General features: G+C 43.3%; 1 protein-coding gene across 1 annotated transcript; it reads right to left on the minus strand.

Annotated features, from left to right (window-relative positions):
* ppp2r5b (protein phosphatase 2, regulatory subunit B', beta) lies at positions 1-26,628 on the minus strand. The gene is made up of 13 exons (XM_037478581.2): positions 25,095-26,628; positions 12,697-12,893; positions 11,603-11,704; positions 10,897-10,989; positions 10,323-10,453; positions 9,332-9,391; positions 7,717-7,825; positions 5,162-5,215; positions 4,371-4,421; positions 4,144-4,263; positions 3,800-3,927; positions 3,259-3,360; positions 1-2,581 (listed from the first exon to the last, which is right to left on the minus strand). The coding sequence occupies exons 1-13, from the start codon at positions 25,285-25,287 to the stop codon at positions 2,338-2,340; spliced, it is 1,584 nt and encodes a 527-aa protein (XP_037334478.2). The 5' UTR covers positions 25,288-26,628; the 3' UTR covers positions 1-2,337.
* Positions 26,629-26,953: the final 325 nt, after the last annotated feature.

Raw genomic sequence — 26,953 nt, forward strand, 5'->3', positions numbered from 1 at the left:
CGTGGGCACGCACACAGCCACACAAACACACACACACACTCACACAACCTGACCATCATCATCGAATAGAAAATAAATAGCATCAGTATCAGTTTTCCACAAATGAACGAGATCATACAAAAACCAAGAAGAAAAACAACATAATTACAAAGCAAAGTCATTTTTCCTCAAATAAATTTTCACAAAAAGTACCTTAAGACAATGTGAATATCAAGGACGCGACAGGAGTCAAAACAAGAGTGGGGGGTAAACTTTGGAGTGTAACACCCACTTCCTGTTTTACCCCCCAAGAACACACATATTATCCTGAAAGAATGAAAATATTGCTAAAATATTTTTTTTTCGTTTTTTTCCTCCCCCCCTCACTCTGTGAAATGATCAGACGAGAATAAACACATTTTTCTTGGTTCACACGGAAAAAATGTTATCAACGCCATGGTCCAACTGGATCACTGTGTTTTTCTTTTGGTCTGAAACACTTGTGGTGCGCTTTATTTGTCCTCGGGTAACCTCTGCGATAGGCGGGGCTTAGTAGTCAGCATGGTTACATTTTTGGTTAAAAATTCAAGGGGGTTCTAGAGTGAACCTTTTGTCAAACGTAACCTAGGCCAATCAGTACATTTGTAAATCTTTTAACCCCGAAAATAATGGCAGCGTGTAAAATAAAGGTAACCTGTGGAGATCTAGTAGCAGTACAGAGTCATATTTTTATGGGCGGGTCTCCATCATGTTTGTACTGCAGTTGGTGGCGGAAAAGTGCAACGAAACTCTGCAATATGCCAACGAAGACGGGCAAGAAGGAGCTTGCCAGCAGGTAAACATGTACGTAAACAATGGTTAGAATATGTCTGTTTTTTTTTTACGGTGACCTCATGTTTGGCGACGAAGGAAATGCATTCGATTTGATTTGTCAAACTCTTAACTTTGTTTGTCTACATAAAAAAGCTCCGCAGGTCACCTTTAAACAAAATAAATATGAAACATAATCTTTGAACATGGAATGTTTTTGGATTTTGTTACGAAATACCCCTTTAAAATATACCTATCGCACCACAAACATCCCAAATTTAAAAGAAAAGAAAAACAGCCACTGCCAACCCAGTTCATTCCTCCCCTCTTTAAGGTCTGTTAAGGGGGAATTCTGCTGAATTTCAGTACTCACAATATGGCCTCATACAGGTAACACGTGATGTGAATTCAAAATTCAAGCCGGCCTTCCCCTTTATGGTATCTGCTACACTAGTGTTTCTCCCATTATACACTACAGAAATATCCAGAGACATATGTATATATATATATATATGTATATATATAAAAACATTATCATTATCATCATCATCATCACCATCATCATCATCAGTAGTACTTAGAGTAGAGTAGTAGTAGTAGAGTAACAAGTAAGAAGAAGGAACAGTATTGTACTTTATATCATTTTCATCATCTTCATCAGTGGTTATTTAACCTTGAGAGACTTTAGACTCGTCCTTTGGTGGGACCCCATCAGAATGGGAGAGAAGTTAGCGCCAGAACCAGCTCTGCGTGTGTGTGTGTGTGTGTGTGTGTCTTTGGGCCTGTAAACCTGTATGAAACGTTTTGGTGTATCAATTGCGTGTTTCTGTGAGAGATTTGTTTGACCTGGATACACTTTCTCCTGTATCTCTGTCTTCTCATATTTACAGTGAATATATACCTGCCGCTGTGTGTGTGTGTGTGTGTGTGTGTTTCTGTGTGTGAGGTTTTGTGTGTGTGTCTGGTCTGTTCAACAACAGTTTGGGGACATTTGTGTGAAATTGCTTCTTTTGTTTATTAATGCATTGTGCTATCCACGCATGAAATAAGCATCTCTGACCAAAAGAGAAATACGTGGCCACAGTACAGACTCTGACTCGGTCGGTTGAATATCAAGTTAGACCCGTGTTCAACTTGGTTAACGTTGCACCAAAAGAGAAATTTCCTCTCTCATTTTAAGGCTGATTTGAAGCAGGCCAGCTACAAATTTTGAATACTGACCTGCAGTTTGATAAACCAGCCGCTTATTGTGACTACTGTCTGCACTTTCGGACAATATTCATCTTCTCATCTGCAACGTAATGTGTGTACAGCAAAAAGGGAACCAGTTTCACACAAGTCGGTCAGAAATAAAAAGGTGCGGTGTTTACCTCGGACCACCAAGTTTGTGCGCTTTTTCACAAAAAGCCACGCTCTCAATGATCCAGGATAAAAAAAAACAGTGGATTTGTTTTGTACCTTTTCTCTCCCAACACTTTCCCCATCCACCTCACGCCTTCTCCCTGTCCCCTTAACCCCTGTGCTATCCAATCTTTGCCGAGCGGGCACCTAGGTGGTGCCCTCCCCGCCTCCGGAGGAGGAGGAGGAAGAGGAGGCTCCGCCGGGCTTGGGCTCGTTCTGGTCGGAGATGGACGTCTGCGGGGACGAAGGGGTCGGCGGGTCCCCTCTCTCGCCTCGGTCCTGGAGGTTGCGCTGGTTCCTGGCCGCGTCTGTGAGCATCTGCATCCGGCGGTCCTGGTGCTCCTCCAGGCCTCGCCACAGATCTGCACGCTCCCTGTCTCGCTTCAACTCCCTGAAGGGAGGGAGAGAGGGAGAGAGAGAGAGAGAGAGAGAGAGAGAGAGAGAGAGAGAAGAAAAAAAAAGACAGGGATGAAGAAGCATGGAGGAGAAAGGGAGAAGACATGAGCATTTGTTCAGTGTTCAGTGTGAACCAAGATCTCACATGTCCTTTGTTGCAATTGTACAGTATAAACCACCAACTCCAAAGCAAATGACTTACTTAACGTAATTTAACAGGTCAAATGAAATGTTAAAATAAAATGTAAATTTGATATTCCTTATTGGGTCGTATTTTGAGTCGAGCCCAGCTAGTTTCATCTCCTTCCTGCCTAAATTTAACCTTCCCCGACTCCAACTTCTGAACTCTCAGGTTGATGATCATGATTCCTTTCGAAAAGAAAGCCGAAATGTTTCATTTCCCAAAAGTATTGAGTTTTAAAAAAGACATTACACTGAGTGTAATCATGACCCGTGTAGAAAAGATGACTAAAGCGACACATACTTACAGTACAGCGTGAAATATGATGTGATGGATAATGAAACACGTAGCGACTCAAACATGGGTTAAGAGACATGTAGTTCTTCCTCTCGTAGTCACTGTTGTACCCAGTGACACAAATCCACACACACACACACACACACACACACACAAACGCTCGTACACGCACAAAGAGAGTGAGTCATGCTCACTTCTGTTTCTCCACTTTGTAGGAGGCAGTGAGGTCATCAAACAACTTGCTGTTCATCTCCATGAAGGTCTTCAGCACGTTGTAGATCAGAGACACGATGGTCCTGTAGAAATGACGGAAGACGATAATGAACCTGGGTTATAGGGTTAAGAACTTAGAAAAGGCTTTGATTTTGGGGAGCTATGAACCCACTAGCAACCATGCAGTACGTGTTGTCTGGACCAGCGCATGTGAGTCATTCATGTGTCTCTGGTAGATTAATAGCTTTGATGCTAACTTCTGAGCTAGTACATCTCGTTCAGAGTTGAGATCTTAGAATTATTAGGAGCTGTGAAGCTTGCTGCTAAATTATCAAATCAAGAGTTCATTATCTTCACAAAGAAACACAACATTTTTAATAAGCTAAACTTTAACCTAATCTGAATATTTCTTTAACCATCAAAACAGCAGCTAGCAGAGCTAAAGCTTCGTCATCCATATTGACTCCTGTGTATAATCCAAAGTTGAATTCATGTGTGTGTGTGTCTGTGTGAGCCACTGACTGGTTCCAGTGCTCCTTGGAGACTCTGTAGAGGGTGGCGAACACCAGCGGCAGGATGACTTGACAGTTCTCCTCGATCAGACTGAGGATGTATTCGTTGTTCCAGAAGTAAAGAGCCCGCTCCGCTACCTGAAACACAGGGACAGAGGAGTCAACCATCATTTAGCAAAGTTTTTTCATCAGACTGCTGTTTGCACTGTTATCATCAAAGTTACGTTCAGAGGTTTGTGTAGCTGCAGTCACACAACGAATCTGCAGGCAATTCAGGAACGGCTATAAGCCTTATTAATCCCCAAAACCGTTTCAACAAAAGACATTCCAGCACGGTCTGAATGAGCAGGCTACCTGGAAGTGAGGGCTGGAGATGCAGGCTGCGATCTGCTTGAAGAGCGGCTCCTGGACCCGGATGAACTGAGACGGCTCGATCACGTCCAGGATCTCCTCAATCTCCCCCAGGAACATCACCTGAACACGCAGAGGTTCAAAGGAAAGACCCGACACTCACGTGACCCCCCCCACCCCCCCAGGAGGGAAATAAAGCAGCAGCCAATTTTTCTTATCCGTTGTCTCACCTCTTTCTGCGTGCAGGTTTTTGGCCAGTACTTGAGGAGCCCTCTGATGATCTGCAGAGAAAGGGTCAAGCATGTTAATGACGTTCTCTCACGTTAAACTGTACACGATAAATAAATCTGCAATCTTGAAGTTAATATTTGATGGTCATATGATTGGTAACTTCAGTCCATTGAAACTTGAGTCTTTGTTGTTTTATCAGTTATGATAACATCACTAACACTAAAGTGAATGCTGAGAACTAAATGTTAAGTGTTAGAAAACCCATTAACAGTTTGAAAGTTGGGTTAGAAATTGGGCTGTTGGACCTTTGTTTTTCATGTGGTTTCCTTCCAAAACAACTCTGGCTGACCTGTATGTTCCTTATGTTCATTAAAATACTGATCACAGATTTGTTTGCAAGAAACAAACACATTGACAAATTGACCCGTTATAAAGTGATGCAGCAAACACGCTAGCAGACCGCTGTTTTCTTGCTTTAAAAACATCTTGCAGACACAAAGACACACGACCCTCCATTAGGATTCATGTTCAGGGTACTTAGTCTATCGTGTACTCTCCTTTTAGCTCTGCTTTTGTCTCCACCAAATGTGGCTGTTTAGTTGCTCAATGAGATGCTATGTTCTATATTTTTCCTTTCAGCATCTGACTTATTTCTAGCGATGTCACCACGGTTTAATGTCATCGCAATTAACAAGAACAAAAAAACTCCCATTATCCCATTATCCTTGAAATTAAATGAATTAGCAAGTGCGTTGGAGTAAGTACAACAATGTAATGAACAGGGTCTTACATATTCAGTCACTGTAGCATCTTTCTCCATAAATTGCACCACACAGTAGGCCAGCTGTAAGGACAGAAGAGACGGGGTTAGAACACACGCAAAACACACACACACACACACACACACATTCCCTGAAGCTGTCAAGGAGACAAGGGGGGATCTTAGCACTTATCCCACAGGATTACACCCTGCTAAAGATCGGAAAGACAAGTTTTCCAAGGAGAGATGTGTCACAAGTGTGTGTGTGTGTCTGTCTACGCTACATCACCTCTTGTCTCCCACTATATGATCTGCAATCATTTCCTATTATTCAGTGGGTGTGTTTAAGTGTGTGTGTGTGTACGTGCATGATTGTGTTTTGTGGTTGCCCCATCCACCCCGGGCCCGGTTGCCGTGGCGAGTGGGCACCGTGGCGACAGAGACTGTGTGTGCGTGTGTTTACTTCGGAAGGAGTGATGTCACACACGCAAAGTCCCTTAAGGGCAATGTGAGATAGAGTTTAGACCTCCTGTCTCTGCCTCCGTCTGTCCTCTTGTGTTCTATTTATACCTCTGCTCTGTTCAAAAGATTACTGTGCTGGTCTTTTTTCTTACTTTTAGATAAGGAAGTTCAAGAGGCATTAATATGAAAGTATACACAACCTTTAGTGTGTGTGTTGTTACACTTGCAGACAGTAGACGCTGTGTACTCTCAAACTATTGATGGTTGTTCTCTGTCTTTCTGTAGAACAATCACATTTTACTCTGGTTTATTTATTACTTTTATTGTAGTTTCTGTCTTTGACTCTTTCCTGACCAGTAGCTCCATTGTCTGTCTGTCTCTCTGCCTGTCTGGCGTTCACATCATCCACGTCTTTCATCTTCTAATCCCTTTTCCTTCTTACTGTGCACCTTCCTTGTTTGCCTTCCCTTCTCACTCCATCTCTAACTTTCCTGTCCCTCACCCTCGCACTGCAGCATGTAGAGAAGCAGAAAGCGGGAGTGGCACCTAAGAATAGGGGGCTGGTGAAAGCATGGGATGTCAAGTTTGAAATTTAAAAGGATTCAAATTAAGGGGGTGGTCGGGAAAATTATTTAAAGTATTAGTGAGACATTAGAGATGCTGCTCGAGGACGTTGTTAGGCTAAAGATTATTGACATTGTTGTCTTTTTAGGCTGAAACCATACTAATATTGATCTGTCAGGGGTTACAATTTTGGGAGTCAAAGTCAATAGAAAGCTCTATTGTTTTTTTGTCTGCAAATTTGTTCAAATTTGTACATCTAATTGTGCCCTTTTTACTGCTATAAATGACCATGTCAAATACAAACTGACATTTCACCAATCCGGTTACAACAGGCTTCTTGCAGTGGGCAATATACTACAAATCACTACAGTAAAGTTAGGGACCAAATAGGTACATAACACAAAACAAACAATTAGTATACTGGTTTCTTAGCTAAAGTGAGTTTTAATTTGAAGTATGATTTGAGCTTAAAAAGGGAAAACATTGTCTTTGCTTTTTGCTGAAACAAAACACGTAACCATGTTCATAAGGAACAACCCCTTCATAAGCTTCTGTACTGTAATTGAGAAATACACTTAAGGTGATTAAATGCTGCCGTAATTTCATAATTTGATATTTAGATCCAAATCTGGGTCACTCACTTTTACGCAGCCACACCTACTGAGAACAAAACTTCTGTCTGCTCGCATGTGTCCCCTGTGACCCTGTCAACCCGAGTGTGTGTTTGGGTGGTGAATAATGTATGTGTGTGAACCGCAGGGAGGATGACAGGGAGGAGAAATGTAGGGCATGGTGATAATGAAACCTGGAATACACACAATCACACACATGCCATCTCTGCACCTGCTGCATATGTAAATACAAACGCACAAACGCACACACGCAAACACAATCGACCGGCCGCCACCTGTGTCGTTAAATATTACGATCACACACACACACACACACTGGGTGTATTTCAACAGTGAGCGCATCCTCTGCGGTATTATCTGTGGCCCAACTCTGCCTCTCGGTGGTACATTTCACACATTGCAGGAAAAACTATAGCTACTTGAGAGACATTCCCTCATCACTGATTTGGTCAAGGTGAGGAAAAGACGTGGATCTCTTCTTGGTAGAGAAGCCAGAAGCTTATCTACAGGCCTGTTTTATTCTATGATGGTCAGAGGAGGAAGGGTCTCCGAAAGCTACAATAAAGGATGCCTCAGTCGGGGAGAAGAAATGCAAAACCACCACATATTCTAAATAATTCAGTTGCCTTTTTGTTGTTGCTTGACAAAGATAATATCTAAAAGACTGGCACAAAATATCCGCAAACATTTACAGTGTTGGCTTTCAAAAATCATATATGATAGATAGATGACAAAACACTTGTACGGTACAACAGGCACATTAACATCTTTCTCTGCATGTGGACGTCCACATGGGCAACAAACCATTTAACAGTATTGTTAATGGAATTGGTGGTGTTACACAGAGCATGTTGCTGTCAAAGGTTTAAAACAACAAAACGACAATATATATATATATATATATATATGCACGGAGGTGTTACTGACCTGTGCGTGGAAGATGGAAAGGGACTTTGCCGTGTGTAACGGGATGAGGACGCGAACCAGGAACTGCTTGTGTTCGGCCTTCAGGGGCAGCGCGAAGCCGTTTATGATGCTGCAGAAAAGGACAGTTGCAGTTAAATACTTCTGCCTCCCCGCACTGGATTTTCACAGGTATAATCTACAAAGGGATGTTTGTGTGTTTTAACCCTATAGACAGAAAGTCATCGCATGTTACTCCCATGTATTCACATCTGTGATCTGAAGTCTATTCTCGTCCTGTCTGTGTCCATTTCCAAGTGACTGGACGGATGCGTGGTTCACAGCTACACTGACTGACTTCGAGGCGGCTCAGCCCACAGGAGGAAGAGCACGGGCAGCGGAGGAGTGGGAACTCATTTTGGCGAGTAGGAGTCTCCGTCGCACACTGTTCATCCGTTTGTCTCAGTCTCTCTGTATCAGTCAGTCTACCTGTGAGACTGTCTGCCTTGGTTTAATGGGACATTTCTTCAATTCTTCAAATCCTTTTTCCCCCCCTTTCCCTTTCTTTCTGTACAAAGAATCCTCTCTCGCCCATCTCTCTCTCTTTCTCTCTATGTGTGGGAGGAGCTATGAATACCTCTGTTACCACCAACATGAATACAAACCTCTCTCTCTTCTGCTCCTCTTCTGACTCACGGTTCACTCACTTATTCGCTCTCCATCCCATCCCTCATCCCTCTATCTTTTCTCACCTCAAATTCCGCCTTTCCTTTTACTCTCTCTACCTTCTCTGCATTAACTCCTCAAACGTCATCGACAGTCTTATAATTGTAATAATTGTATAACGAGAATTTAGTTTAAAAGGGCCCAATGCAATTTTTGTTTACATATAATTAGATACATACATATATTACATACATTATATATTACATATTACATAAATTATCCTTTAACATGATTTTGCATTAGGAGGCAGTGAGACTAAGAGCAGAATAGATTTGATAGATATAACAGATGTCCATCCACCATTCTCACTCTCCCTTTATTTGTCTTTATTAGCGTTATCGCTCCGATCTTGATGCAATTTATTTATTTGAGTCCGAGGACCGGGCAGAGAGCAAGACATGTTTGTTCATCAGGTCAGCTTGCTCCCCTTGCTCCCCGGTTCCTACTTCCTCATATGTGTCTCTTACCGGCCTCAGAGACTAAGCAAGCAGCTATACAAACCTCTGAGTCATTTATGTATTTATACTCGCTGTTGTTTCCACTCCTCCTTCCTGCCATCGCCCAGATTGACTCTTCCTTCCCTTTGCTGCCTTTAACTGATTTCTTCATTCTTTGCACACACAGTTGTTTGCCTGATAGGGAACGATGGGACGGCAATACATCTAAAATAAATGCCCAATATTTTTTTTTTTTTTTGTGCCCAACAGATGCGAAAGTGTCCCCATTTCCCGTGGTCGCTTCCATCAGTTGGTTACCAGCTGTCTCTTGAATGGGAGCAGCTGGCCAAGTACAGTTTCTGTCTGTGTGTTCGCACTCCAAATGAATTCATTGAGACATGACATAGAACAATGCATCCTTTCCTCCAGAGACGCACAGTTTTCCTTTTAGTGCGTCTGTGTGATTGGACACGAACCTGCCAAGGATTTCCAGAAGCTCCGCTACGCCGTTGAAGTGCTCAGTTTCGTATATGAACCTGAAGATGAGATACAACATACACATATAGAGTGACGTGTAATGATGCGTCAGCAAAATAAGCAGCCATTCTCGTTAAACTAAAGTGAAAGGGACTAAAAGGAGGACCGCAATTCTTTAAATAGTAAGAAAAAAACCTGTTCACATTCATTACAAATTAATGTAATACCCTAGTTGGCTTTTCATTAAATTTCCTGAAATAAATTTATAATTAACATGATTTCTGGAACACAACTCCGATGCCTTTGTGAACATGTAATAGAAAAATGGGTTACAATAGCGGAGAAGCACGTTTCGGCTTATTCTGCACCTTTTAGCTGTCAAAATGTACAAACGATGATACTGAAACCAGTTAACTGAGACCGAAATAGAGAGTGTCGCGGCGTCGCCGCTCTTCTGAGCTTGAACTGCATTGCAAACACAACAGTACAGCTACACTTGGTGAAGGGCAATGATGAGACACGATTGTGCATCGCAGCACTCGTGTTATTTGAGGAAATTTGAGTCACCACACAAGGATTTAACTCCCAACATCACTGTAGGATGAGGCTGTATTGACCAGCTAGTGAGTGCAGATGTGCACAGTCATGCCGTGGGCCTATTTGTGTGCATGTGTGGTAAAACACTAGTCGACGCTCTTATATTTACCTCGTAACCTTTGCATCTTAAACATTGTCAAAAGGGGCAACCTCATAACATGTGAGGCTTTTACACTCTTCGCCCAATCGTGGTAACTCAGTAAAAAAATGCTCTTGCTCTCTACTTCAAAATCACAGCGGAAGCACTGCAGCTCAGAGCTGATAAACACAGCTTTTCTCTCTGCTGATGGTCTTTGTGGGCGGATGTTTGATTCATTAATGTCCAAATGCTATAAATAGCAAGCGCCGTTAAATCCGACGCAGCGGACTGATGGGGGGGGGGGCAGCCCGTACCTGAGGAAGATGTTGTTGATCTGTTTGCGGATGTAGGCTCGGAGGCCCAGTAGTTTTCCATAGACACGGTGCAGGATGGTCTTTAGGTACTCCCTCTCTCTGGGGTCCTCGCTGTCAAACAGCTCCAGGAGCTACACACATAAGATCATTACAGATACAAATACAGAAGGTGTATTTTATGGCTCCTTCGGGGACCTTTTTCATTCTCTAACCTCCCCGCTCCTGCACCTAAACCTTAATTCAAAAGAATGATTCTTGAATACAAAACGTATTTCTAATCTTTCAGTACACCAAGAAACAAGGACCATCAATCTCTACAGCATTTGTTGTAGTTCTGTGAAAAAACATGCAAAATGAACATTGCATAAACTGATTTTTATAAAAGATAAAAGTTGTTCAACATGAACAGTCTCCATTTTTCTTTCATATATGCCCCGACTTAGATCATATACTGAAAGACCATCGCTGCTTCAAAGAAGGAATTCATTTATTTATTAGCTTTCCATTTATCGCGATATTAGGAACATCTTAAAAAGCTTTTCATTTTACAAAACGCGAGGAGAGAGAGGATTACCTGCAGGACAAACTTCTGGTCAACGTAGCGTTTTGCCATGGAGGGCTGGAAGTCCGGGCTCTCAAGGAAACGCAGAAAGAACTCGTACACCAGCTATTGGAGGCACACAGCAAGCCATGAGTAGTAGCCCAGTGGCCTTTTTCTTTTTAGAAAGCAATACATTTTTTTATTGTTGAGCAGCAGTTCAAGTTAGCGTTTTGCACTGTGCTAAAAGGCTGCAGGGAGTGATCTTTTTTTTAAATAGAAAACAGTGGGGTTTTTTAATAAAGCAGCTCTATGTGACATAGCATAGTCATTTTCTATTATACTGGGCAAACACCACCAGTGTAATGATGAGGATGTGATATTAGTCTCTTGTCCCCATTTTGTGATTACAGCTGATAAAAGAAGTGCACTAGTGCATAAAGATTTTCTTTAAACAGCAGATTTAACTGAAGTAAAGGAAGTATGTGCAGATAAATGCTGAACGTTGCATTAAAAGCAACACCTGGAGGTTGTAATGTGCATTATGACACTGTCGACCCTCCTTAATATAGCATCTAATATGTAGCTGGGAAACATGTGTTGTTTCTGTTTAACTTTAAGAAGAAAGCAAAAGCTTTGCAACAATTCGCAAACCGTTTAAAGCAAGAAAAAAGCCAAAGTCAAAACATTTTGCTGAACAAATCTGTTGCAAGAGAAGAGTAAAATGCATGGAATTATTTACCTGCAGATGCGGCCAGGAGGCTTCGAGTGTTGGCTCATCTTCTTCAGGGTCAAACTCTGGATTCTCGCTCGGTGGGAGAGTACGGAAGATATTTACCGAGATCTGGGAAACCGCAAAAGAGGAGGAGTGGTGTGGGAGGGTAAAAAGAACCAGTGGAAGAATACGGGAAAGGAAATGGGGAAAGAGGAAAAGATGAAAAAGAGATTATGATGAGAGGTAAGGAGGATAGGGATAATGGGAGAGGGCAGAAGAGCAGATCAGAGGGGAAAGCACACAAGATGTCTGACGCTTTCCACTGGTAAGATATGCAACCTCGCTGCTCACACGGTCATGATTTATTCAACACACGCATTTCCACAGCCCATTTAGTGAAGAAACTGCACTGTAAAAAGCACATGTGGTAAACCCCAATCTCCCAAATTATGCTGCATTTTCTTCTGGTTCTTCCCCTCTACGCACTGCTGTTTGCATGAGCAATACTCTTTAATGCACATGACCATGTAAACCTCAGACTTAAACTTATAATTAGACTAAGTTTAAGTTGAATAACAATTTGTTTGGAGGAACATAATTTGGGTCATCTGGTGTCTTTTGAGGTCTTACCCTACTTCTGCATTACATTTATTCACCCGCATTGCACTTTCACTTTAACATTCATCTTAAGAAAAACTTTGCCAGAGAGATATTTGAGCTTTTTTTCCTATTTAAACCTTTGCTCACATTACACCCTGCATTTTCATATCCTCTGGGGTGAATCTGTAACATAAGCTACATCCTCTGCTCACTTTCCCTTCTTTCCCCAATCCCCTTTACCTTTTTACATCATCGGGGACCACTGGATCTCTGTGTTGGATTCCACACCCTTTGCTCTCCATCCATCACTTGCTGTCCTTCTGCGCAGCCTATTGCTTGTATCTCTCCTTTCCTTTCCTCCCTCTAACCGCGTATCTCTCTCCTTAACACTTTCCTCTTTGCTCGTCTACATGGATTGGACTGTCCGCGCCCAAATGTTTTCACTTCTGTTCTTTCATCTCTCGCACCCCTGCAGCCCGGGGTTCATAAAGCCAACCTCCCCTCTCGTTCTCCGCTCCTACCATCTTTATGGCCTCTGGGTACAGAGGCTCTATGAGGACTCCTCTGCTCGTGGCCACGCTCTCCACCAGCTCGTTGAGGGCCGCGCGTTTGATCTCCTTCCCCTTCAGGTCGGCCACGCAGTCCAGGAAATCAAACAGAACGCAGCACTGCTGCAGCTTCTTACAGAACAGGTCGTGTAACTCTGCCACCGGGGCATCTGGGTGATTGACAGGTCAGAAAGGGGGGAAACAGAGAGAGAGAAAGAAGTTAAGACAAATAGGTTCAATAGGGAAAATATGATTTAAAAAAATGAAATGTGAATAAGCAGACTAGTACTCTACAAACACATTTGTACCTTGTGTCTGTACCCCCACACACACACACACACACACACACACACACACACACTTATGTCCACACACAGGTTCCTCCGGAGGGCCGAGTTGCATCTCAGTCCTATCGCCTGTCAGATTTGTTCTCCAGACCTGTTCATCACAATGAAACAATCTGCTGCCGCCCGCCGGATTAAAAGCATGCCCCTTCCAAAAAAAACAACAAAAAAAACACCACTTTTCTGAGATGTAGAGAAAGTGGCTGATACCAACGGATTACTGAGCACACGCAGGGAGTTTTAAATTGATTTCTTTGGGCCTGAGGGGGTGTGAGAACTCAGCCTGAAAAGCATCATGCTAAAAGTAAAAATAAAAAGAAGCGATGGAGAGCGCCGCTGGCTTTGACAGCGACGGAATGGGAAAACTTGGTTCATTTAGTGAGTGATGATGGTGATTGACGACTCGACAGCAAAAAAATAGCATGCAGTGTAGATTCCTACATAGTGAGGTGTATGTGAGGTTTGGTTGGAACAATAATCGATTGGGTACATACATTGTATTAAATATAAATAATATTTAAGAAACATAATATACAGAATATTAAAAACTGATTCCTCGTAGGGTAAGACAACCATTCCCTCATTTGTGAACATTATAAACTCAACTGGTGTATTGGGTGTGCTGGTTACTCAGTGTACTTATAATCTTGAACAAATAATCCCCCTGACAAAGGAACAGAATTAAGCATTAAGATGACTGGGAAGCAGTCTAGACTATCTGAGGATGATCCAAAACTCTCACACACACGCGCACACACGCACACACACACACACACACACACACACAGCAGGAGCAGATTTGATTTAACCCTTCTTAACCCCCACGGGGGAAACTCACAGTCAGGGTAAGGGGGGGCATACTGGAGCTTTTCCAGCCCCGGACCCCCTGACCACTTGTGGGCACACCAAGGCCATCTGCTCCCTTTGGCACAAAGCTGCGCAGCGATGGACGAGACCTGCCCTCAGCGTGATGTGTCCAGGCACAGGACACGCACTCTTTGGAGACCATTGAAAGGGGTCTTTGTTGTATAAAATAGGACCGAATGTGCCTTCCATAATCTAGGTGGGGATGGGACAGAGTACCTGTACCTCAACAGGATTTATTTTTGAAGTTGAATACATAACAAACACAAATGTTCTGTTGTTGTCTGAGGTTGGTGATATAGAAACACCTAAAAAAACTTAAGAGACAACATTAGAATCAGATTTTCAGACTTGCAACTTTATGCCAGATGTTCCTTCAGGAAAGTTCTCTGACATTTTCATTGTTATACATGTAGACGATGTGTGTTGTTTGTGTGTAAAGACTGGCATGCTTCTTTTTTTTTTTTTTGTCCACTAAACATTCGTGACGTGGCTGGAATACTGTTTCTTTGTGTCTATTTTTTTTTACATTCCTTTGTGCCCATTTTGCATTGAGTGTTGATCTATCAGACTGCTTGTTGAGCTGTACTGATCGACCAACTTGTTCTTGAATTGCAGCCATTTCTCAGTGACTGTGGCAAACGTGTGTCAGACAACTTTACACAATGTTCTGACTATTGTTCACGAAAAAAAGAGAAGTGTGAAAGGTTTACAGTAAGAGGAAGAGCTTTTTATTCTGACTGTGCTTCGAAAACAAACATCAGTGTAAATCTACAAGACAACCACCTCTGTATCTCTGGATTGAGGAATTGAGGTAGCTGCTTCATCAGTTTTTTCTCCTCCTTCATCTCTCCTCCACCTCCCTCAGTTTCTTCTTTTTTACCTTCCCGAATATGCCCCTTCCCAAACCATTCCGTCTTCATCCTCTCTTCCGTTTTATCACGTCCCACATTTACGCTGTCCACTCCCTCCCGTTCTCTCCCTTTAGACAGACTGTGAAGGTGAAATCAAATCCATTTTTAATGGAGAGTAATTGTATGACGACGTGCCTGGCTGGTACAGAGAGCGAAGGGAAAAGATGGAGAGAAAGGAAAAGCATGAATGTGGGTTTGGGACGCAGACAGTGAGATGTGAGGTGAGAAAACGATGTGTGGAAGAGAGAGAAATAAAATGAAAGATGTAAAAACAAACGGGGGCTGACAAAGTACAGATATTAAGGCAAGGCGAACCAAACGAGCCAAAATAACACTTTGTTGGCCGTAGTTTTCTCAACTCGCCGCCAGTATTATCACCACAATGTCTATTATCATGTTTGGTACAGGTAAAAACTGCCTGGGAAGAAAACCAATCTGAAAACATACATACAAACAAATAAACCAAGCGCACGATGAGGCAGCGAAGTGAGGTAAGACCAAGCGAGGTGGATTTTTAGTTTTGCCCCTTGCTGTGCTGTTATTAGGTCAACACAAGCTGCTCCAGACGCATTCATTCAAGGCTGCTTTCAATATAACGTCAGGTCAGTGATTAGAGGTCTCACTATAAGATCTTAATCACAGCAAGTGAGTCATTTCTGAACTACATTCATGTTTCTGAAAATCCAATGAATGGGTAACGGGCTTTGCAGTAACAATTCAAAAAATCAAATGCATGGCGTTCAATTTGATTCATGAACTCAAAAGGCCTTGAGATTAAAGCCCATATTATCAACATGACACACCATTATTAACATGAGTTAAATTTCCATGATTATAAAAGCATATTAAAAATGTCAGTAAGAAAAGCAATTACACTTTTATTTTCCTTTTCTTTCTAGAGTATGCTTTCAGTACTATTACAAAGTGCATCAAGCTTTATTTCTCTGTTATTATTCATAAGAAAGCACCTTTTCATAGTCCTCATGCACAAGGAATAATTAATTAGATTTGAAAAAAAGGAAAAGAATTATTAGGTGCATGAGGAAGTGCCAAACCTCTGGGGAGGAAACTCAATGAGAGATTCCCTCTCCAGATGGCTATGGGTGCAATAAAAGCTGGTGGTGGAAAAAAGGCCACTAAAAAAATAAAAAATAAAAAACAGAAATACAGACACTGTAACGGTCCAATTCACACATACTACATCAGAACAGCAGTTGCCATTTTAAGCTTTCAAAAGCAAACATTCAGTGGTCGGAACATACCCTACATGCCCTACCTTTCAGCCACGTGCCTGTGAATCTCTATCAGCATAACTGCAGAAAATGATCTTGGATCAATTATACTTCAAAGACCCATAAGCCCCTGAAGACATAAGTGGTTTTGCAAGGTGTAATTAATATCCCAAAATAGCTATTGGCACTGTAAGTTGTTAGGATCATTTGTTGGAACTATTTTCAGTGGCGGATGAATACACATTTGGTGCGCAAGCATCTGCACTGGTTTCGTGTCAAAAGACACATCTCTGGCCACACGTGCCATACTTGTTTTTTCGGCATTAATTAGTTGCTGTTTTTTCTTGGGACCTGATAACAACAAGGAAATGAAGGCATGTCTCCAGACTCGTCCTTTAAATGAACAAAGGAGGAAGGTGCTGATAAAAATTTAAGCGAGAAGACAAAGATGGCATGTGACGTAGAAAAGATGGTGGGAGCAAGGAGAGGGGAGCACATATGTAAGAATGAGCAGCGCCGAGCCCCCTGCAGCCGCATCAAAAAACACACACATTCACAGCAGCACCAATCTAAATATAGTCCTGCTGGAGAGAGCGAGAGAGGGAGAGAGAGAGAGAGAGAGACAGAGAGAATAGGAAGAATCTGGGGAGGAAACAGGAGGGAGGAGAAGGGAGCTGTACAGGGTTAAAAGATGACATCATCCCCCTCGTCCTCCTCCTGCATCTTTCCATCACCAGGGTGCCTCCCATCTTTTCCTCTCTTTACTTCCTCCATCTTTCCCCTTCGTCTGCTCCACACATCAATCTCCCCATGGCTTCATTTTTTTTCTCAAATGAGGAAGTACAGCTCTAGTCTTTAAATAACAGTTATTCTGTTTGGGGCTGAGCCTGTGTGTGTGTGTGTGTGTGTGTGTGTGTGTGTGTGTGTGTGTGTGTGTGTGTGTGTGTGTGTGTGTGTGTGTGTGTGTCAGACAAAAAAAATAGAAGAGGACAGCTTCTGTTTTAGCCACTATCCAAGCCGCCTCTGCACCGCTGTCACTTAGCTTTCACACACGCAGACACACACATTCTCAATGCACAGATACGGTGACGCAGAGAGGATGGAAAGGGAAGGCGGGAGAAAGCAACAGAAGAGGACAGAGGCGGATAAAGAGCCAGAGAGAGAGAGAGAGAGAGAGAGAGAGAGACAGGGACAGTAGATGGGAGCTACAGACGCTATATGTAGAAGTCAGGGCAGTATAAATATCACCTTAAGGGGTTTAAGTGAGGCTTTAAGTCCCTCGCTAAAGATCTAATCCTCCTTATAACACATCCACTTCATCACAAACCGTCTAGGTGGCATGCAGCACTCGCCATACTGCTTATAAAAAGCCTGATTAGAAAAGAAAAATGAAGCGGGATGTTATCACGTTCGATTGACTACACCCCACCAGCGTCGCACCGCTTTATATATTTTCAAGAACACTGAAGAGTAAACAACAATTTAACTGGCCGGAAAGAACAGGGAAAATCCTCCTGCTGCTTTAAATTAGAGCAGGAGATACTGGGGAAATGTCACTAGGTGATGGTACTGGGAATGGGTAATGAGAGTGGCTGGGCATTAGCATATAAGGCGTAAATAAAGTTGTACATCTGCAAGCGGAAAGGGACAAAAATAGGAAAGAATGGGGCACATTTCTTGACTTGTTTGTGGTCTTTGCAGCGGATTTTTCATTCCTCTCTTTAGCCTGTGTGAGATCGCAGCCAATTCAGATTTTCATGACTTTGGCTGAGATTTATTCATTGCATTTATAACCTTATTCAGATCTGGAATTTCTCAATCTCACCTATAAGGAAAACTGCTGTGTTATTTGTGTTGGGTTTTGCTTGTGCGTCTCACTGTCTTAGTCAGTGGAAGTTAGAATATATTTGGACTGATCAAACTATGAGTTTAACTGACTCCAGTTTGCTAATAAAACGGTAGGATGTGGTCGAACGCAGAGGAACGTTTCTTCCTGAAAGCTTTATGAAGCTTGAAAGGTCAAAATAGATTTTAGCTCAAATTACATTAATGATTTCCAGGGATTCAGTGACAATCGAGGTTTTGTGTTCTTTCTATTCTTTACACACTTAAACCCTATGCAAATTTTGAAATATACAATAAGCCATAATCATAACAGTAGCTTAACAAATTGGTAAAACTCATTGCTTACTAAACTTTTGCTTAGCCAAAGCATATCATTTCAAAATAGGTTCTTTATACAGAGCACATAAACAGAAAAGTCCCATTCTCTCTTTAACAAAAGGCACTGAGAGACATCAAGTCATGTCAAAAGATTGAGGGTGTGCGCTAAATCCACCTTTAAATAATCCAATGAAACTAAAAATACACGCTGCCACCACACAGCATAACAAAGTGAGACCCGCTGTGTGTCACGTGATGTGGTTCATGTGTGTGCGCTTTAGATAGTGATCAATTGAAACATTTCACTTCTAAAGCAAAGGTTGTACTAATGCTTGACCTAGTTTATCCAAAAGTCCAAAATGTCCCTGATTGGGGAGTGACTTTGAGATATCGAAAGTAACATTTGCCGTGCAAAATGGGAACACAAATTGGAAACGGTTAGAAACAAATGTGGGAGTGGATTATCCCAGCAGGAGACTTTTGATTAGCCGCTTTGCAACCATCACTTGTTGAATAATAATGTGTTGGTTTTCAGCATACACATAAGCAACAGTGCTTTTCACACTGTGCGCGATGAAAAAAAAAAAAAATCTCACATCATCTTGTCCTCGAACAAGTCTGAGTGTGATTTCTTTAAAGCTGCCTGGCATTGATCGCTAATCCAAATTTCCTTTAATCCTGATTTATTTTCTTTGTTGACGTGGCTTCAAACCAGAACGGCGTATTTAATAGTGAACACGCAGCAAGGTGAAACATGTGGATATTCACTCAGCGCCTATTTGCCCGAGCATCAGCATATTCCTTCAGGAATTGACGTATTCTTCGGTGACACAGCAGCTGTTGTGGTTATTGCATCGCTAGCCGCTTCATTACATCCTTTCCCCCCTGCAATATCCTGCGCCTTTCTTTTTATTTTTGATCTCACCGTCTCTTCTCCTCCCACTACTCCTTCTCCACCTGTCAACTTAACGTTCAGTCATTTCCTCTTTGCTCATCCCCTCCACTTCTTTCATCCCCCCCCCCCGCCACACACTCACTTTCTCCCTCACTCTCCCTCTTAATTGATCTCAGACCATCATAGAGCAAAAACTACTCCATGCCTTCTGTAACCCAATACGAGGCCCATCCAGCTGGCCTCTCCCTAACACACACACACACACACACACACACACACATTCAATCTCCCACATGCAGTCTGTGTTAGAAGGTGACCGTCTTACAGTAAATGGCACACTTAAAACAGAACTTGCCGTACAGTCATTATTAAAATGTGGACATGCCGGTCAAACAAAAAGGAAAGCACACATTGAGATATCATTCACATTTTACCATTGGTAAAGGTTAGGTGGCATGTTGAACGGGCAATATGTCCTTTTTGACAAGTACTGTATCACATTATGGCCCGAAAACACAACCGCAATGACATCTAAGCAGGGAAATACCCAAAGAAAGAGGTTGGGATATTTATCAGAGGCAGCTACCTGTGGCCCTTCTGTGACTCATTACGCCTGTAGTGTAAATCAGTTGTAACATACGCTATACTACCAGTTTTCTCTTTTGACATAGTCACACATTGTTCAAAGTGAGGAAGTTTCATCCTGAGGGTTTAGCTGCTACAGCTTTATTTGGTCCAGTATGATAATAATGGCACCTGTAAATGTTACACTTTATTTAAACATTCCATACCATCCTGCAATTGTCACTTGTGTTTTGTTACTGGAACAGAACAGTTAGCACTGTGAACATTTCTCATTGAAACTAACGGAAAGTATTTGTTTTTTTCTAAAACTAAATACTGATCCTACCATAAAGTGGTACGCCGAAATTCATCCTGGCACCTTGTGAAATGTGTCTACAAGCTTGGGGACATGACCACTGGCATGGTCAGTGGGTGGACTACTAGTATATATAGCCGATGCTAAACGCTAACAAATAGTGAGTGGAAAACGGGCGGGAAAACCTGGCAGCGGACACAATAGCTCCGAGCTAATTAGCTTGCTAAAACCTAGTGATTTGTTACTAAGGACAAGATGGTAACACCGTTTATAGAAGAGGTGTGTTCGTAAAATTCAGCACAGGAATTGTAAAGTACTTTATTTTAAAATCCATCTGAATTATCATTAAATTAATTAAAATTAAAATAAAAAACGGTTTTGGAAATAAGCAATATGCAAGCTTTATTATTATTATTATTATTCTTTTTGAAAGGTAAATTCCTCCATCACAATCTTTTTGAACGCTCAATATAAAACGATACTCTTCCCTGCTATATTTCATGAGACGTTCGGGAAGATTTTATAACAGCATCTGTGACGTTTTCCTTCTAATCCCTTCATGGTTCGCAGTGAAAATGGCTCATTTTTGAGTAGATTATGAAACACAAGCTGCAGTGTATCTATTTTTTTTGCCGCAGACATTAGTGGGAACATTTCAAATGCATTTCCCCTCATTCCATAGAAACCCAATGCTCGCGAAAGCACACTTTGACCTTTTAAGCAGCATCAAGTGGGCTGATAGCTTCATCCAAAGATTGACTGGTCATCGATAGTGATCAATCTTTCTGCTTCTACCAGGGCACAAAAACTGCTGCTTCACATTAGAACAGTACTTGAAAATGTCACGAGAACAACATTTAAATCTTGTGTTATCTGTTATCTTGTTATCTCACTATGGTTCAACTCAGCATCTGTTACTCGTTACAACAAAGCCTGATTCAATCAATCACATTGTCTGTAGTGCTGGTCTCGTATCTGCAGGGTGCTACGCAGCTTTCAGAGATGCTTAAATGCTAACACCAACCAACAGGATGGGTTTTGTGCAGGTACGGCAGATTTAACACTTTGTAAGCTCACATAACGTGACTCAAGGCTGAGGATGTAGTCGTTTTTTTCTTCTTTTTTTTAACTTGGTAGACAGTTTATAGCTTTAGAATGATCATCTTGTGACTTCCAACCACACGTTTCCTAACTCTCTTATTTAAGTTTCGAAGTGTTTGGGACAGGCGCGATGAGGGGGGGGGTTTGTTATGTCCGTTTCGTGAGCTGAGTAAAAGGGTTGGGTGGTGTCGGTGGTGCCGAGCTGGGCCGAGATGAGCAGAAAGCCTGTGTCGTGTTTTTTCGCTCCGAGCCCCACTGCCGAGGTATCGCGGTCCCGTGATCGCCCTGCATACACGCGAGCTTTGCCACACAATCGAGCCTTAACAAATACTTTGTGAGATTTCACCCTGACCCGGGTCAGATTAGAAACACTGACCCGCCGAAAACACAAATCCTAAACCTTTCCCTCGCTGACCTGCATCCGTAATCAGGGCAGTTTCTACCTGTCAACATGTTTCTTGCCCAAATGATGATGCCTTTTTCCTTGTTTCCCCCCCCCCCCCCCGCTATTGAATACTTTTGTCACAGATACAGTCAAACTGCGCTAAGTGTATTTTTACCCGGATGACTCATGCTGTAAGTCAAATCAAAATGCAAGCCCGGTGGTCGAGTAAAGATGACATTCTGATTGTGGTGCATATGTGACTTGTGTTTTTTCATTACACAGATAGGACTCATGTGCTTTTGGTCGTTTTCGACCCACAGGGTGCGGAGAGGGCGACAGGCGGAAAAGTCCACAAATTCACTAGGATTTGAAACCAAGCGTGCAGTAACTCAAGGTCAAAAGCAGGGAGTGCAACAACAACTCTTTATTCTCTGTGAGTTTAAAAAAAATCAACCAACAGGATTGTGCAAATTGTGTAAGACTTACATCTTAATTATGAGTTTTTTTCACCTGCCGAGTCGATGTTGGGTAGCAGTGACCTTTGTCTGGTGAGCCTGCAGAGCGACAGCACAACATCTGTGACCGGGAGGCCTGACTGTGACGGCGTTTGTGGCCCCGGGGAAGAGCATCGGAGCTGGGGGGGGAGCACTGAGCCAACAGCCTGTTAGTGCGACTGAACACTGAAGACAGGGTGTTATTGGTTGAAATTGGTGGGTACTATTTTTGGAAAGCTCGGGTCCTATTTTGTCTTATGGAAAGAATAGAGAAAAGGACTTAAAAGGATGTAAAAAAAAATACACCGGAATGAATTGAAAAAATACATATTTCCATATATTGTTTTAGAGGTGTTAAGAGTGCATTTGTCATTTTATCTTAACCTTAATGCAACAATTGGTACCATGGGATGGGAAAGCAGAGGCGTGCTTTCGGCATGTGTGATAGCAGATATTACATAGCTTCATTTTCCCAAGTCCCAGAGAAACATTAAGTTTGCCAAGTCCTGCTGCCTCTGTGTGACTTAATCATCGTCTCACGTGGGACCCTGTCTGAAAATGTTCGGCAGTACTTACATTAAAGCCGCATTTAGACGGCGGGTAAAATAATTCAAACGGAGCGACGGCTGGTCGCGTCAAAGGAAGTGATCAATCTCTTGAGAATAAACAACTGAAAGAGGAGGTCGGCTTTCACCAGAAGGGTGCTGGGCTTTGATAAAACCTGCATTCACATCAAAACTAACCATGTTTGAAACAGGTATGTACTGCAGGCCTGTGGATAAACATGAGCGCACTGTAAAAAGGATTAAAGCGATGCGGCCTCCTTCCTCCATCATCTGTGCATCCAGTGGCTGCCTTGACCACGCTGCTCTTTTATTGGTTGCTTCAGGGGTCCAACTGCATTTAGCTGGGAAGTCTGACCGATAAATCAACTTGGGTTTGTTGCTCCAAACTTTCCACAAAACGGACTCATGTGCTCGTCCCACCGAAATGTCGACTGTGCCTCGTCTTGCTGTTGCAAGACGTTATTAGAAAAAAAGGGCATTTTCGAAAGGCACTATGTTTCACACGCTATTGATGACCAATCTGCAAAGATGCAAGCCGTGGCTGCATTGTATTCTATTGATTGACGCCAGTAATCAGTATGTCTGCCTCTTCTTGATGACCCTAAATATTGAGGTTCTTGCTCTTTCTGAGACTAATATTTAAAATGTGAAGTTCATTTTTGATCCATTTCCGTGTTCCCTGCAGTCAAACCGTTGTAGCTATACAGAAAAGTTTACTTCTCTTTGTTGAAACAACTAAATGAATCCATGGGGCGGGAATATGAGGACATGTTTTTACCAGCTTTTTCTTTCGTTTCATCTTCATTGCTATATACCTATTTTATGTCTTCCTATATCTTATTAGGAGTAACGATGGGAATGTGATTCCCTTCAGGGCAAAACACACAAGTGCGCCTACACTTAGCCTACTTGCCCAAACCAGGCTTCTTATCCTGCACCGGTGCTGCAGGGTCTTACTATCAGCTCCCCCCCGGGGATCCGGAAACAATGCCGCAGCGGTGCAGCAGCCATGTGACGACCGGGACTTCGGTCTACGAAAGGCTACAGCGCGTACGCAAGGCGGAGGGTCTGGACCCCAGGTTTTGTAAGAGCGCGGCAGAACAGCCACCAGCTCACGGGAACCGGGCGGGGGGGGGGGGGGGGGGGGGGGAGTCGCAGATGGTGAAATGAGGTGATAAAACACACAGGCACGGCTTTCTAAAAGCAGAGAGGTCTTGTCTTTGTGGAGGGTTAATGCGAAGAGATTGCAGGGTATATGAGAAAAAAGGGGGGGGGGGGGACCTTATAAAGAAGGGTCGGAGGCATACGTGAAAACTTACAATACACACAGAGTCGTGCAAGGGGAAAGATTTTAGTGTGAACCATGAGAAAAGGTGCAAAAATATGGATTTCATTTGTCTGATATAAGTAACGTTCAAGGCTTAAAGCACCTGTGCAGTATATACTAGAAGGGAATAATAGCACAACAAGACCTGTTGGACACACAACAACATGAGGCTTGCTAAAGTATGTGTAATTTCTCCATTCAGAAATCAAATGATGTGTTTTTAATGTATGAATCTTTATGTAATTCTGTCAGCAGTGAGCACCATTTCATGGAGGAGCCACCGCTATGGTTTATTTGAAAATGAAAGCAAATGGGCCCCATGTCTTTGCGAGAGAGGTTATTGAACAAGCCCACATAGATCAAAGCGGCCTCTGTGCGGTAACAACAGCTCTGGGATCAGAGCTGTGGCAACAACAGGCCTTCAAATTGTGCACCTTTCACCGCCTTCATGAGGGATGTCAAGATCCAAACATCCATAAAGCCGCAAAGCATATCAGTGTGTCCTGTGGTTCGAGGTTCATCTGATGAGGCAAATGGCCTCGTCATGGTGAGATGCCACTCGGAGACACGCTGATTTTTGATATTTGGTTTTAGTGTGTGCCAGTGGGTTAAACAGTGGCTTTGCACACTGTACGAGGATTTACACTTGAAAAATTTCAAAATCTCAATGTCACCTAAATATTAGAGAGTACATAATATAGGATTTGATTACCAGATCAATTGAGTGAAAGAAAATGTAGGCCTATGTGAAACTATTTTTCTATTTCTCTGTAATAAATTCATTTTGGGTTAGGCCTGTTGGGTTAGTCTCCAAAAGTCCACTTTTCTCTAATTCTATTGAGAAATGGTTAATCATTCATGAAAGTGAATTTTGCAACCCTGAAAAAAGAGTATTCCAACAATTAACCATTTAAAAAATCCTCAACTGGCTCCAATCAGGCCAAACATCAAAGCCATTGCTATCACCTCTGTCAGTTAGAAAGGACAAGGACAAATAGTCCAGCTGGACGCCTACCAGTGAAAGACAACCTTCTCCAAAATACTGATCAACTGGTGTCTCATCAGGAGACGGCCTTCACTTTCCTCTCCAGGTGTCTACACAATGGAGACACGTCAAGTGAGTGCAGTGACTTGATTGGCGGCCTTCTGGGACACTTCCCCCCACCCTTTCTGTGATGTGGTGACCCATTGGCTACAGTCTCTCACCTTTGAGCAGGGGCAGTGGAGTGAGCTCCACCTGGGAGCTCTGGTAGCGGAACTGGGACGAGCTGTGGGACCTCCTCTGGCGGGCCCTGCGCATCGACCTCCGCGGGAAGCCGTCCACCTTCTCCGCGGACGGCACCGAGAAGCTGGTCGTCGGCGAGGACGGGCTGGTCGGGGGCAGCTTGGTCGTCTCCATGGCGGCTGGAGGCGGTGACGCGGCGGTGGTGCGTCCGTGCGTGCCTTTTTGCGGGGGGGAAGGGGGCGCTTGAGGGGATATATGGGTGAATGGGTGAGAGGATGGTGGAACGGATGAAGAAGTGGGTGGCTTTTATGAATCACAGGCGGATTAGCAATTTATCAGAATGAATCAAAAAGTTGTGGAGGAAGAGCAAGATGGGGTGGGGGTTGAAGGGGAAGGGAGGGAAGGTAAGGGGGCGGGGAGGAGGAGGGGGGGGGATAGAAGGTGCAGAGGCGGAGGAGAGGTGAGGAGAAAGATTTTCAGGATGTCCAGTCCCGTGCTGTGCGCCTCGCTGTCTCTTATCAGAGCCGGACAGGAAATGGCAGCGGCAGCATCAGCATCAGCATCATCATCTTCGTCTCTTCTGTTTATTTCACGCACAGGCAAAAAAATCGCGTGTGTATCATCCCCGTGGAGGAGTAGCCTGTGCAGCTACCAGATGATGCTCAGACAGGCGCGTCTCTCCCTCTTTCTCTCCCGCACGGAGACACACTCACACGCCTCTCTGCTGCTGTATTGGCGTCACACACACACACAAACACACACACACGCGCGCGCGCGAGGACTAAGTCATCGGCCTAAATTTGGAGATGTGTTGCTAGAAATTGTGCTCCTCCGGCAAAGAAAGCACCGTAATCAAACACAGATTAACCCCCTCCTGTTTATCCGCGCTCAAAAAAAAAAAAAAAAAGAAAACGGCACCCAGGTCAGTTTATAGCGTATTTGCTCCTTGTCAATACAATCAGTGATCGGTCCTGGCGGTGGATGATGATATCATAAAATCATCAATCTGGGCCCACCTCGGCTGCCGCATCACTGTTGTCCTTCTCGCTTCTTTTTTTTAATTTTTATTTAAACGGACTCGTCCCTCGACCGCACCTGCTTCTTTCTTTTTCCTCTATTTCTCTCAGAGGTGGGAAAGCTTTTTTTTTCGTCGCGGTTTGAACCCCTCCAAGCAACCTCCTCCTGCCGTCCTCTGAAGCCGCGTCAGGGCGGGGGGGGGGGGGGGGAAACAAACGCTCCCTCACCGCGCAGACATGTGCGGGTCCTCCGCCGCGCCGAGCCCCGCCGCCGCCGCGCTGCGTCTCCGCCTCCGCGGCGAGACGGATAGGAAGAAGCGAGGTGGATTTAAAAAAAATACAAATTAAAAATAAAAGCCGGAGTGAGAGTAAAGACTTTAGGGCCGCGTTATACAATGGAACCCCGTCAACGTCTGTCGGACTGACGCGTTTTGCTCCCGTTCCCCCTTCTCGGTGCCCGTTATCCGGTTGTCCTACAGCGCCTGAGCGAGATGCGTCAAGGTGCGCGTGGTGAGTCAGAGGCACGCAGGAAGTTAGGCATCGGTGCCTTCAAAATAAAACAGTAGAATAAAGCATATGAACAAGCATTGTTGATGAAGGTGTTCTGGTCCTTTCACCTCAAAATGGATGTGATGGCGTCACTCGTGGCGGTTGATGTTTGACTTTAGTAGACCAACATTGAAGGGCCCGTCAAAGACAAATGAATCCATTCACCACTGTTGCCTGCATTGCTGGGTTGGTAATCCTGCATTGAATGGGGTTGGACAATAACAGTTTAAAAACTCAGTTGTTGTTGTTACCTTTATTAAGAATTAAAGAATTGT

This window comes from Pungitius pungitius, chromosome 1 (assembly GCF_949316345.1).
Source record: "Pungitius pungitius chromosome 1, fPunPun2.1, whole genome shotgun sequence".
Classification (NCBI taxonomy): domain Eukaryota; kingdom Metazoa; phylum Chordata; class Actinopteri; order Perciformes; family Gasterosteidae; genus Pungitius; species Pungitius pungitius.

Coding starts and splice junctions, on each gene's coding strand:
- ppp2r5b (XM_037478581.2), bottom strand. CDS start 25,287: ATGGAGACGACCAAGCTGCCCCCGACCAGCCCGTCCTCGCCGACGACC. Junction 12,894..25,094: donor TCCACTGCCCCTGCTCAAAG/GTGAGAGACTGT, acceptor TCAATCACCCAG/ATGCCCCGGTGGCAGAGTTA. Junction 10,454..10,896: donor ACCAGAAGTTTGTCCTGCAG/GTAATCCTCTCT, acceptor TTATGTGTGTAG/CTCCTGGAGCTGTTTGACAG.